At 37.9% G+C, this 14,123-nt stretch overlaps 1 protein-coding gene across 3 annotated transcripts in view; it reads left to right on the top strand.

Moving 5' to 3' along the window:
• Positions 1-14,123, top strand: part of CAMK4 (calcium/calmodulin dependent protein kinase IV) — a 293,642-nt gene that overhangs the window by 180,683 nt on the left and 98,836 nt on the right. Inside the window, exons 1-3 of one of the 3 annotated variants that reach the window (XM_037529068.2) lie at positions 4,631-4,697; positions 9,475-9,537; positions 11,681-11,763. Coding sequence is in view for 1 of the 3 variants with exons in the window: in XM_054688256.1 (XP_054544231.1) it covers positions 9,475-9,537; positions 11,681-11,763 (146 nt within the window). In the remaining 2 variants the exon portion in view is untranslated. Of the gene's footprint in view, positions 1-4,630; positions 4,698-9,474; positions 9,538-11,680; positions 11,764-13,145; positions 13,307-14,123 lie in introns of those variants that run through there. The other 2 variants (XM_054688256.1, XM_054688257.1) reach the window with 2 other exon arrangements.

The following is a 14,123-nucleotide window of genomic DNA, read 5'->3' as shown; positions in this document are numbered from 1 at the left end:
TGCTAAACTAAATGGTAGAGTAATCCTTTGTGACTCACAGCTTGGAAATCACAAAATGTCATCTTTGCAGGCTCTTAGCTCTGCCGGTGAGACAGGATTTTCTACTCCATTTGTGTCAATGACATGACCAAAAATATCACATAGATTTGAATGGCCCCAGGAAAACTGTCTGACTCTCCTGATCTCATTTTGTCAGTAATACTAAACAAGGTTATATTTTTCCTTTGAGTTGCCAACATTTTGTTTTCAACCACTAGTTCCATGCCTCACACATTCATTCAACAAAGTATAATATACCATAATACACCAGGCATTGGTAAATAATAATGAATATAGTGAAGTATACAAAATGGACAAAATCTTCACGATTGTAGAGTTCGTGTTCTGGTAGAAGAAACAATAATGTATTGTTAATTACATGTGTATGTAGATTTTTATTTTTTTAAAGATTTATTTATTTATACAAGAACTGGGGTACAGTCAGAGGAGTGGAAGGGTGAAAGAATTCACCAGAGACAGAGTGGGGAGCAGAACAGGCAGATGGACCAAAGACACTGCTGAGGGGAGCAGCGGGCAAGGCAGGAGAGGTCTGCCACGCCATGTGGGTTTCTCCCTGGCTGGCTGGGAATCGAACCCGCACTGCAGAGGCTGAGGACAGCTTCAAATGGCAGCGCTCAACCCGCTGTTACCACTGGGGAGGCCTATATGTAGATTTTTAAATAAATGTTATTAAAGGAATTAGAGTAATGTGTTTAAAGTATGTGTTTCTGTGTTTAAGAGTGTAGCCGCTTTTGATGGAGTGGCCAGGGAAGGCCTCTCAGTCTTTCCTTGTGAAGCCTAGTGACAGAGGAAGTAGCAAGCGCAGAGGCCTTCAAGTCTGTTCTGACAGTTGAATGGCCTGTGTTAGAAAACAAAACAAAACACATCAGCTCAAAAGATTGAGACCAAGTCATACCGAGTTTTATAGTCCTTTATAAAATGTTTGCTATTTATTCTAAGCACAGTAGGATGCCAACATAGACATTTAAGTTGGAAAGTGACCTGATCTCGTTTACATTTTAGAGACATCTTTCTGGCATGTATGCTAAGGGAATGGTTGTAAAAGGTAAGAATCATAGCAGGGAGACTCCTTCAGAAGTGTTATATGATACTTCTACAGCCTTTAAAGTAGAAGAAAAGAGAGACCAGATTAGTGACAATGGAGCAATCAATTTTATTTGAATAAGGGAGTGATCAAATATATCAAATGCTACTAACAGGACAAGATAGATCAGAAAAGTAGTAATACAGCTTCAAATGGCTCCTCCAATGAGGCCACTGATTTCATCTGTAAGATTCATTTTGAGGGCTTGCTTGGGATGTAGTTAGATAATGTAGTACTGACAAATATATGGGAGGGGGACAGGTGGAGAAAGAATGCAAAAAGGCTTTCTGTGGAGGGGAGCAGAAATGTGTTTAGGAAATGGGAAGAGGGCTGAGAAACTGAGAAATATTTTTAAAGATACGAGATATTAAAGCATAGTTACCCCTTATGTTCTATATGAAAAAAATGAGAGAAAGAGGCACATAAAGAAATATTTTTCTACTTTATTTATTGTATTATCTTCCTCTTTTGTCTTCCTCATAAGCCAAACCTATTTCCAATGAGAGGCTGGTATGAATCACATCTCATGTATGAACTTTGTCAATTTGTTATCCCCTCCAGGAATATTTTAATTCAGTTTCACCTAAGCATGTTACCTGTGAAAGAATTTCTGGCATCTGTGAACAGCAAGACTTATATTTCATACTGCATTGTTCTGAATCTATCTGATTTAAGAGGTTTCAAGTTCTGAAACACAAATCTTTTCTATTCTGGCTGAGCTTCTCAGAGTAATTTTTATCTTGCCTAAACTCTAGCACAAACTTGAGCTCCTCCTCCACAGGAAAGCTCTGCTTTTCTCTTTCACCCTCCCTGTCTTTGTGTGCAGGGAGTAGGAGGTGACTATTAACAGAACTATCAAAAAATCTTGAGTTTCACAATTTTCAAAACCAAGATTATTTGTTTTAAATACTGTATTAGTTTTATCTTCCTATCCTGATTACAACAAGATTGATGCTATGCTAGTCAATTTTAAATTGCATACTGGTTGCCCTTCAATATCTTTTTTCCATCCCACCCACTGTATCCAATGCTAGTCACAGCCCCCATACCTGAACCATCACCTCACTCTGCAGCTTTCCTTTCATTCGTTCTGCTTTGAGTTTAAACTCACACGAAAATAACTGAGAGGAGAACATTCAAGACAAATACTATCTAGTACAAAGTGGCTTCTTTAAAGATCAACTAGATCAGTGAGCTGGAATAAAAAGGTGAGTTCAGCACAGTGAAGATATTAGCATCTTTCTGTCATTTTGCTCAATCTAAACTGGTCTCTTTGGTATTATTCAACTTTTCAAAGTCCCACTCATAGCTGAGGATATTTGTAGTTGTTCTTTATCTTTCTGAAACTGCACTTTTCCAATCTTCACATCATATTCTCTAGTCATTGTTAAGAACAAAAAAATAAATGCACCTAATACATTAAAAAAAGAATAGAGGGACAAAACAAGGTTTAGGTTTTAAATTCACATAAAGTACATGAGATGAGGCTGAGTATTTTATGTGGAAATTCTACTTGACTGAATCATAGAACAAGTAGGACAGTGGTCTATGTTTCCATAGTCCACTCCAAGTTACCAAGAGCATATCAAGTTCCAGAGTTGGGACTCTCATTGCATCAGTAACCGAGTAGCTCAAGACAAACAGAAATCTGGTGCCACAGCCCCTTCCTTCTTCTCCAGTGCATTCGCCACCTCTGTCTCTCATGTGTCATTTCACAGTGCAGATTTTTTTTTTCTTTTCTTTCCTTAAGTCCTCATTACTTTCTTTTTCATAAGCTTTCAATCCTTCCTCTTTCTCATCAAACTTCTCAGCCCCCATGTAGTTTTTTTTAACTTTTTTAAAAAAGATTTATTTATTTATACAAGCACTGGGTACAATCAGAAGTGCAGGAGAGTGAGAGAATTTACCAGAGCCAGAGTGGGGAGCAGAACAGGCAGATGGACAGAAGACACTGCTGAGGGGAGCAGCGGGCGCGGCGGGAGAGTTTTGCGTGCCATGTGGGACCCTCACCGGCCGGGCAGGGATCAAACCAGTGCTGCAGAGGCTGTGGGCTGCCTCACAGCCCAGCGCTCAACCACTGCACCACCAGGGGAGCCCCCCCCATACTTTTATATTTGTTGCATATCTAAGTGAAAGGTCAATATTTGATCAACTATCTTCCAATGGTGGAGCCATCTCTGATGTTACTCTAGAATTATACCTCTTACCCCTTTCTTTTGTTCCCCTTTATGGAGGCAGAGAGCCAAGTGGAGAGTTTGTTCAATATTAAGGAATCTTTAAGGAGTCTTGATTTCCTTTGTATTTTGAAACTATGAAATCTGCAGAATTACTTTCATGAAATTGTTTTATTACTTTTTTCTTATATATGATCTTCAGAAAGTATATTTTATATTGAAAATATGTAAAATCATTAAAATTTCTCTTTCAAAAGTGATTTGAGGACAAAAGAAAATATTTTTTTGAATAGTTAGTGTGCTTCGTCTATATTTCCTTCTATGTATTTTATGGTTTCAGGTTTTATGTCTAGTTCTTTAATCCATTTTGAGTTGATTTTTGTGTATGGTGTGAGGTAGTGGTCAAGCTTCATTATTTTGCATGTAACGACCCAGTTTTCCCAGCACCATTTATTGAACAGACTTTCTTTGCTCCAATGCTTATTCTTTGCTCCTTTGTCAAAGATTAGATAACCATAAATCTGTGGGTTTATTTCGGGATTTTCTATTCAATTCCATTGGTTTGTGTGTCTGTTCTTGTTCCAAAACCATGCACTTTTGATGATTATGGCTTTGTAGTATAGTTTGAAGTCTGGAAGTGTGATGCTTCCATTCCCTTCTTTTTTTTTTTTTTTTTTCAGAAGAGCTTTGGCTATTCGGGGTTTTTGGTGATTCCATATGAATTTCATCAATAATTGTTCTATTTCTTTGAAGAATGACATTGAAATTTTGATTGGAATAGCATTGAATCTGTATATTGCTTTTGGTAGGATGGCCATTTTAATGTTTATTCTTCCAATCCATGAGCAGGGGATGTCTTTTCATGTCTTTGTGTCTTCTTCTATTTGTTTTAACAGTGTTTTATAGTTTTCTTTGTATAGGTCCTTTACCTCTTTTGTTAGATTTATTCCCACATATTTGATTTTTTTTTTGTTTCGATAATAAAAGGGATGTTTTTTTTGATTTCTTCTTCTTCAGATTTGTTGTTTGTGCATAGGAAGGCTACTGACGTTTGCATGTTGATTTTGTATCCTGCCACTTTACTGAACTGATTAATGAGTTGAATTAGTTTTTCTGTGGAGTTTTTGGGGTTCTCTGTATATTATCATATCATCTGCAAATAGTGATAGTTTGACTTCTTCTTTTCCTATTTGGATTCCTTGTATGTCTTTCTCTTGTCTTTTTGCTCTGGCTAGGACTTCCAGTATTATATTGAAAAGCAGTGGTGAGACTGATCATCCTTGTCTTTTTCCAGATCTTAATGGAAATGCTTTCAGCTTTTCACCATTGAGAATGATACTGGCTGTTGGCTTGTCATTTATGGCCTTTATGATGTTGAGGTATGTTCCTTGTATCCCAAGAATTTCAAGGGCTTTTATCATGAATGGGTTTTGCAGTTTGTCAAAAGCTTTCTTGGCATCTATTGATATTATCATATGGTTTTTACATTTCTTTTTGTTGATGTGTTGGATAACGTTGATTGATTTTCGGATGTTGAACCATCCTTGTGTCCCTGGCATGAATCCTACGTGGTCGATATGCACATCAAAGACATCTTTACAGACACATCACCCAAAGCAGTGATAGTGAAGGCAAAGATAAATAGCTGGGACTACATCAAATTAAAGAGCTTCTGCACAGCAAAATAGACAATAACAAAGCAAAGAGAAACCCCACCGACTGGGAGAATATTTTTGCACACAACACTAATGATAAAGGACTGATCACAAAAATCTGCAAAGAGCTGATGAGACTCAACAACAACAAAGAAAATAATCCTGTCAAAAAATGGGCAGAAGAGCTAAAAAGAAACTTCTCTGAAGAGGAAATGCAAATGGCCAACAGGCATGTGAAAAAAGGTTCAACATCACTTGTAATCAGGGAGATGCAAATCAAAACTACCATGAGATATCATCTAACACCAGTGAGAATGGCACATATTAAAAAAAACTAGCAACAGCAAATGTTGGTGAGGGTGTGGAGAAAAATGAACTCTCTTGCACTGCTGGTGGGAGTGCAAACTGGTCCAACCACTATGGAGAGCTGTGTGGACATTTCTGGACCTACTAAACCTAGAGCTTCCATATAATCCAGCAATTCCACTCCTAGGTATTTACCCAAAGGACACCAAAACATCACCTCCAAAGAGCACCTGCACCCCTATGTTTATAGCAGCACTGTTTAAAATAGCTAAGCTTTGGAAACAACCCAAATGCCCAAAAATAGATGACTGGATCAAGAAGTTGTGGTACATATGCACCATGGAATATTACTCAGCATTCAAAAAAGATAAGCACATGTAATTTACAGCAACATGGATGGCACTGGAAGGTATCATGCTCAGCGAAATAAGCCAGAAAGAAAAAGAAAAATACCTGATGGTCTCACTCATAGTAGGAATCTAGAAAACTTAAATAAGGGACCAGGAAAAAGAATAATTATAAGAAAGTACAAATCAAAATCAACAAACAACTATGAACCAGAGACACTCTACCCATAGAGTGGGAGGCGGGGAGGGGAGGGATTGGGGTCAAAATAAGGGAATTGCAATTGTATGGGGAATATAAAAATAAAATTTATTTTAAAAAATAGTTTGCTTTAAGAAGAGAGACTAAAATAAGATTTTAAAGAAAAATCCCTTGTGTCCAAACCATTTGAGGATTATCCATTTTGTAGTGGCAACTAGAGCAAAGGCACAAAAAATGTTAATTGGAGACAGCATTCTTTCTGTCATGTCAGTTCTTTCATCAAAGCTCTTTCTGATTAGCAGTAAAACACATTAGGGAAGCAGGATTTTGATCCCACTGCTGTCATCTTGAATTACCTTGTGATTGCTAAATCCCAAGAATGCCCTGAGATTGGACAAAACTCTCATGGGCCCCTCAGGTTCCTTCCGACTGTCCATCTTCTAGACCAACGAGATCTGGTTGCCTGTTGGCCATTTCATGGGGCTTAACTGTGTGTGCAGCAGAAGCATAGCTAAGATTCTTAGCTCTTTAAGTCTCTTCTGGACTTGAATGAGATATGACATTTTAAGTCATATAAGCCATCATAAGTAACTGCCAATGAGGCTGGACATGTAGGGGAAAGGTAAGACTATGGGGTCAAATTTTACCAATAGGAAACAACAGAAGGGGACTTCTGGGCAGGTAAATTTCTCCTCCTTCTTCCTTTCCAAGAACTTTTCAAGGCATGGTGGTTGCTCCGGCTCCTTTGGAGAAGTGCCATGTCCCTACTGGATGCACCTGCCAATATGACCTTCTGTGTCTATGCAGCTCATTGTGTTACAGAAACCAGTGTGCTTACTATGTTGTGATATCTTTTACCTTGTCACACTTCCCTTTTACTCACCCTCACTCCTTGGGTTTGTACTTTCCAAACAATAACCAGTTCTTTGCCTCACATTTGTTGTCTGAAGAATCTGGTTAAAATACATCCCGTAAGTTGGAATTTTAGTAATATATCTTTTAATAATTAAAAATTCCCAGTGAGGACCTCCCTGGTGGCACAAGGGGTTAAGCACAGCACTATGAAGCTATCTCCAGCCTTTGCAGCAAGAGTTAGCTCCCCCGCCAGGGAGGCAGATACCCACATGGTGCAGCAGACCTCTCCTGTCTCACCATGTATTTCAGTCTGTCACTTCTGTTCCCCACTCTGGCGAATCCTCTCACCCCTTGCACCTCTGGACTGTACCCCAGTTCTTGTATGCATAAATAAATAAATAAATATTTATTAAAAAATTCCTAGTAATATAAAACTACTATTCTTCCAGGTATTTTGTAGTTATTAAAAGTGAGTTTTATGGGTTTCAATATTGTTATAATGTTGGTTTGTTAAAGTCACTGGTGGGTGTGTCTCAAGATACCAATTATAGTAGCACCTGGAAGCTAATTTCAGGTGTCAATGATGACTGCTCAGATAGCTGCCCATGGACTTTTATGGCTTGCTTCACAGTTATTTTCTCGGAAAATGTCACTCATTTTGAGAGACATTGTCAGGATTCAGACAACGTCAGGTCTTTCCTGTGCTCCACAAGAGATTAGAGTGGGGAATCAGTAGTGGGAAGGAAACACCAACTCCTGGAACAAGGGGAGTATTTGAAAGATGTGAGATCATGTCAAAATGCGTACCTGTGTGGCCTCCAACATGACACCTTTGGAGGAAACAGCCCCGGAAGTTGGGGTGCCTAGGAAGCTATAAACTTCATGTAAAACATGACAGCTGATGTCCCTCCACTAGTCTACCTGGGAAAGATTTTCTGACCTCAGTCTTATCTTAGTCACTTGTCTGTCCATTTCCTTTTGGTTCATTTCTGCCTTTCAGCTCAACCCTCTGGTGATTTCCTTGATTGTCATCACTTTGACTTGTAGTCCAAGTTTCATCTCTCAGTTTTCTCTTTGGATCGATGGTTTTTTCATTGCCCCATTTTCCCCTAAGTTTCTCCTTTTATGATTATTTTCTGCTTCATCTTTTCAACTTCTACTGAAATCACCACCTGTGACCACTGAAATTGGTTTCCAACATTCAAAGGAAAAGAAAGAATATTCACAGATTTCATTCATTTAAGTATTACTAAAATAATGTTCTTTTCTTTCTATTATGTTCAACTGTATAACATTAAATTTTTCTGGAATAGTGGTTCTAAATCATTTGAGCTTTGCAAGTTCTCTTTGTTAATTATTGAGACTCCTAAATAGCTATACACATTTACTGCAATAGAGATAAACGGACTTTAAAAAAATATTTCAAAGAGTTTGTTTTGTTGTTTAATATTTTCCTTAGAGAATAAAAAGTAAATGAATAATTGTGATCTCCTTAAAATTTTGTACTTATTACCACTGAAATGTGGTTGTCTTTCTCCTCAGGCCCTCTCTTCCTTTTTAGGAGATCTGGTTTACAGGGTAGAAGTCACTGTGAAGCAGTCTCTTGCTTATGCCCACACAGCTTAGTGAGGCCTGCACATAGACCACTGTGCAGGTATTATCTATACATTGCTTTTAAGAATTGTATTGGGAGAGGAAACACAAAAAACTTTCTTTCCAGGCTTCCTTAATCGCAAATAATGAACTTCAGCTAAACCTCTAAATAACTCATGTAGAAAAGAAACTTTAGTATCTCATTTAATGACAAAGTTCAAAGGCCAAACTAGCTGATACATAACCAAATCTAGTGGAAAAACAATGTGTATGTGTGTGTGTGTGTGCTTGTGTGTGTATGTGTGTATGTGTGTGTTGGCATTATTTGCAGTTTAGCGGTCTCCATATGGTGTCACAAAAGGTAACTGGTAGTGGCAGATTCTATTCTCATTTGCTTCACAGTTTCTGGGAAAAAGAGAGTAACTCTTCTTGCTTATTAGAAAAACTTCAGAGGAGGATGTTGGTATGACATGAGGCTGGTGGGTATCTCCAACCTAATCATGCTGATTGGGAAATAGAGTTTTCTGATTGGTTAGACCAGGCTACATGCTCATTTCTGTGCTAGAAAGGCAGTGATTGTGATTGACAATTCCACTGGGTTTTAGCAGGGATGTATCAAAGAAAGAAAGAAAAGGAAGAATAGTTTGAAATAAAATTTTCCAAGTGAGGATAGTGATGACCTTTGATAAGAAAAAGCCATGCAAGAGCTCTAACAAGTTGTGACTCCATATTCATAACTGGTTCTAGCTGTTTTTTTTTTTAAGATGTATTTTTTATTTATTTATGCATACAAGAACTGGGGTGTAGGTCAGAGTACAGGGGTAAGAGGATTCACAAGAGACAGAGTAGGGAGCAAAAAAGGTGGCTCTACTGAAATGCACTGTTGAAGGGAGCAGCTAGTGCGCTAGGAGAAATCTGTTGGCCATGTGGGTTAGCTCCCTGGCCAGGGATCAAACTGAGGCCATTATGGTGATAGCACTGAATCTTAACCTCTATGGCACCAGGGAGCTCCTGGTTCTACTTTTTATCTAAAGTAGAGAGGAAAGACATACAGTTGAAAAAAGGGGAGCAGGGCAAGGAGACACAATAAAAAGCTAAAGAATTAACCTTTGATAATTACCTGATTCATCTAGGTGGTTATTGTTTCTGATTCTCTGCTAAAATGGGAGTTTCTTTCAGTCTCTTTTATTTTGCTTTTTAGGTGGACAAAAAAATTGTAAGAACTGAGATAGGAGTTCTTCTTCGCCTCTCACATCCAAATATTGTAAGTGGTTTTTAACCTACTATTTCAAATAATCTCCAGAATTATAGCATGGGATTTTTGTTCTTTATTGTTCATCCTGAGTAGCGGATGATGAGAAGCTGAATCTTCTATCAACAGTAGTCATCATGGCTTAGCTCTCATCCTCATAGGATCACATTTTTTAAAATTCTATAGCTGAGTAAAGATTGAAATAACATTCCTTGAACGAGTTTCAAAATAGAGCAGCAAGGTATGCCATCTTTATTTTTATGCATAAAATTATGCCTTTAATTTGGAGAATTTTTTGTTCCAATAATTCAATGACTTTTTCTTATTAATATATGGTTATCTTATAAATATCCATTGCTGAAAAAGCCTATGAAGAAAATGCATTGCTTTTCAAAATCATTTCAGTCTTCTTTGATAGAGTATATAATTCAGAAACAATGTGAAGTTTCAAATAAATGATTTATCGGAATGGGGAAGATAAAATGTCCTCAGAAGCTCTGCTTTAGACTATATCCAGACAAAAGCACTGAGGAAAAGGTCTGCTGAATAGCTTTCTTGGGCCAGTGAAGTGAAAAGAATAATATTATTTTCCAAGCTATAACTTATTTTTTGGAATTGAGTTACCTACTTACATAAATGATAATTAATGATAACTTAATTTTTGATAGAGTTGTGGTGTTCAAGAGAATGACCTACAATGCTTGGGCTCAAGGCAAAGTGCATACAACTTAATATGTGAGCTAGTGATTCATTACGTTGTAATAACAGAAAACTTGAATATAGTAGTCTAAAGAAGTATTTTTCTTATATTATCAAAAATCAGAGGGGAGGCAGTTGCTAACATTGTTTCAGCTCTTCAGAGACATCATCCACCTGTTTGTACATTGAGACCTGGAAAGTTCTCACTAGGAGAGTTTGATGAAAAGAGTAAAACATTTTCCAGAGTTTTCAGCTATAGCAGAATTCTCTTATAATTTTAATGTGCAAAACTGATTACATCATCCTTAACTGCTTGGAGGCTGGGAAGTTGGGGAACAAGGTTGTCATAAGGATCTTAAATCAACAATGATCCACAATTCAAGGCAAGGGACATCATTTGCCTGGACAGAATCAGAGTTCTGCTTATATTTTAATTTTTTAAAAGATTTATTTATGCATGCAAGTACTGGGGTATAAGCCACAGGTGCTGGGGGTGAGAGGATTCACCAGAGAGAGTGGGGAACGGAACAGGAAGATCTACTGAAATATAATGGTGAGGGGAGCAGTGGGCAAGACAGGAGAGGTCTTTTATGCCATGTGGGTCAGCTCCTTGGCTGGCCCAGGGATCAAACTGGTGCTGTAGTGGCTGGTGATTGCTTGACAGCTCTGTGTCTTTAACCCCTGAAACATCAGGGAGGCCCCAGAGTTCTGCTTATAATTAGGGTAGAAAAGACTTGAGTAGAAAATAAAATTTGCCAGATTTGATCACTTATTTTACATTGTTCAACTTCTTTTGTTCTTCCAAAGAGAAACCAATGAGGAATTTTACGCAAATGTAGATCGAGTCTAGTCTCTAGATTTTCAGATGTATTAAGGAAAATTCCAAAAGTGAATGCATTATCTGTGTGTGAAGAAAATCTTATTGTGGTCAATCAAAGCACTACTACTACTACTTTTCTGAGGAGCCCTCTATCCACCAACAACTTTTTAACTGCCTTTTCTATACACACAGACTTTAATTTGGTCCTGTTGTGATTCAGACTCCAAATTCCAAGTTCCTTCCCAGGACAAAGAGGCATTTGCATCTCTAGAAACAAGATGCCCTCAAATATTTTAGGATTTTTTTTTTTTTAGTTGGTTGCATTTGTTTATTATTCTTGGAGCAATTCTGAAATTGAAATGCTTTGACAAATTGGAGGAAGTGTTTCCAAGGCAGCACTCTTTCAACTGTCCAAAAGAAAATACAAAAACTTATAAAGGTATTTAAGGAAACATGAGGTAAATGATAAAAACAACTAGAGTGAAAAATGGCTACCTGGTCTGGAATCAGGAATCCTTAATATTACTAGCACAGGAATCCTTAACATATTGCTAGCACAGATAGTGCTATTTTAGTATTTCTAAGAAAGATGAAAATAAAGAATTTGTGATACTCTTTTTTTTTCCACTTCTCTAGATAAAACTTAAAGAGATATTTGAAACCCCTACAGAAATCAGTCTGGTCCTAGAACTCGTCACAGGAGGAGAACTTTTTGATAGGTGAGTTGGTCTTGGGACTCTAACAACAGAAAATGTTTGCTTCTAGTCACAAGGAAAGAATCAAAGGGAAATTTCTCTTGTTTTTTTATAATATATAATACCAGTTGATAAATTCTACTGAAAATAAATTTCAAAAAGTGTGTAGAACAGAAAGAGAGAGACATTTGATAAGATACAAGTGGATAATAAATTGGGGATGCTAAATGTATAAAAAGAGAAACGCTTTAATATCTATTTACTTTTTTTTAATTATCCACTTTTATTTAGTTTTTATTTATTTATACAAGAACCAGGGTACAGGCCAGATGCACAGGAGGGAGAGAGGATTCACCAGAGACACAGCGGGGAACAGAACAGGCAGACTGATGAAATACACTGCCAAGGGGAGCAGCGGGCAAAACAGGAGAAGATTTATTCACCATGTGGGTTGTTCTGAGGCCTGCGGGGATCGAACCGGCGCTGCAGGGGCTGTGGATGCTTTGCAGCGCTGCACTTAACTGCCTGAGCCACCAGGGAGGCCCCCCAATCTATTTACTCTTGAGAACATTTACTTCCCCAATGAGAAAGAGAATGTTTAATGCCATACTAAATTTAGAATAAATTGAAAGATCTGACAGAATAATATTTGAGAAAATAGTAATGAAAATTATTGGAAGTTATACAACTACATTCTCTACATTCAAGTTATACTAACTGCATTCTCTAGAATGATTCCACAGCACATAAAATCCATATTTAGAATGATTCCACAGCACATAAAATCCATATTTACTAAACGATTATTTTTAAGCTTCTATAGACTTTTTTAGGCTATCTGAAGAGTTCCAGGTTTTAGAATAAAGTATGTTCTATTACAGACAATTAAGGTTATTGTAGTCAATTTTTGTTGTCTGTTTTTTATGTTCACCATTCCAGTCAGAGGTTTAATGATGGCAAGCAGGAGAATGACTTAAATCTAGTAAACATACCATAGACAAACTATTTGTGCAAGGGACACAAACTTTAAGTTTCCATTGCTTTTCTACCTTCTCCATCTTCTCAGGTGAATTAGCTTCTTGCCCTGATGAACTTTTAAGGGCCCTTTGCAGTGTTCAGTGGGTAATTAAAAAAAATAGAATTGAAAGATGACAAAGATGCTAAGTAGGTGCATATTAGAAATGGTCAAGAAACTGCACTGATGTAAATGTTGTATTGGTTAAAGATGGGTTAAAAAAGAAGCATGCTATAGGATGGAGGGAACTGTTGCTGTAGATTGAGTCCGTGGAGCATGGAAAATGCTCAGTAAATATTTACTGAGTGAATGAGCAACCACTAGAGTGAATGGAATGGAAGGAGAAAGATCTAATGGGGACAGGTTTTGAATGTGTTGGGAGAGGAATACTTCTTCCCTTTCTTTCCACTCCAGCCCCACCCACTTAACTTTGCTGTGTCTGAAAGAGCTTCCAAAGGATTCATATTCTTCTTCAAAAGTTCTTTCTACTTTCAACATAACCCAGTGCAGAGTGGGACCTTCAAGTAGGAAGAAGATATATGGCTCAGCTAGGTTGGAATTATTTTTATTTATTTATTTATTTACGCATATAAGAACTGGGGTAGGGCCTCCCCTGGTGGCGCAGCTGTTGAGCACTGGGCTGCGAAGCTGCCTGCAGCCTCTGCAGAGCCGGTTCAATCCCCGGCCACCAGCGAGGGTCCCACATGGTGCGCAGACCTCTCCTGCCACGCCCGCTGCTCCCCTCAGCAGTGTACTTCAGTCCTTCTGCCTGTTCTGCTCCCGCTCTGGCTCTGGTGAATGCTCTCACCCTACCGCGCTTCTGACTGTACCCAGTGCTTGTATAAATAAATAAATAAATCTTAAAAAAAAGAAACAACTGGGGTACATGCAAGAGATGCATGGGGTGGGAGGATTTACCAGAGATAGAATGGAGAGCAGAACAGGCAGACTGACTGAAATACACTGCTGAGGGGAGCAGTGGGTGAGACAGGAGAGGTCGCTGCACCATGTGGGTCAACTCCCTAACCAGGTATTAAACTGCTGCAGTAATGTGGATTGCTTCATAGTGCTGACACTTAACCCCTTGTGCCACCAGAGGCCTCAGCCATGAGGTCTTTTTATGGTGATCTTACATATTTTTTCTGCTAATTACAGACTATCAGAGGTAAATCTTAAGTTCTTTTAATTATAAACACTTGTGGACAGGAATGTAACAATAAAATTATCATCAACTTATTTACTATTTACCTACTTAGTTCTATTAATTTGAATTATTTTAGAATCAAGTGTCTTTTCTTACTTCCTTCCCAACCTTTTTTCCATGAGAAAATTCTAGTTCTCTAGTAGTCTGATTGATTTTGATGAGACT

Source organism: Talpa occidentalis, unplaced genomic scaffold (genome assembly GCF_014898055.3).
Source record: "Talpa occidentalis isolate TD23 unplaced genomic scaffold, MPIMG_talOcc4v2.1 talOcc4.6, whole genome shotgun sequence".
NCBI lineage: Eukaryota > Metazoa > Chordata > Mammalia > Eulipotyphla > Talpidae > Talpa > Talpa occidentalis.
This window is presented reverse-complemented; position numbering and strand designations above follow the sequence as displayed.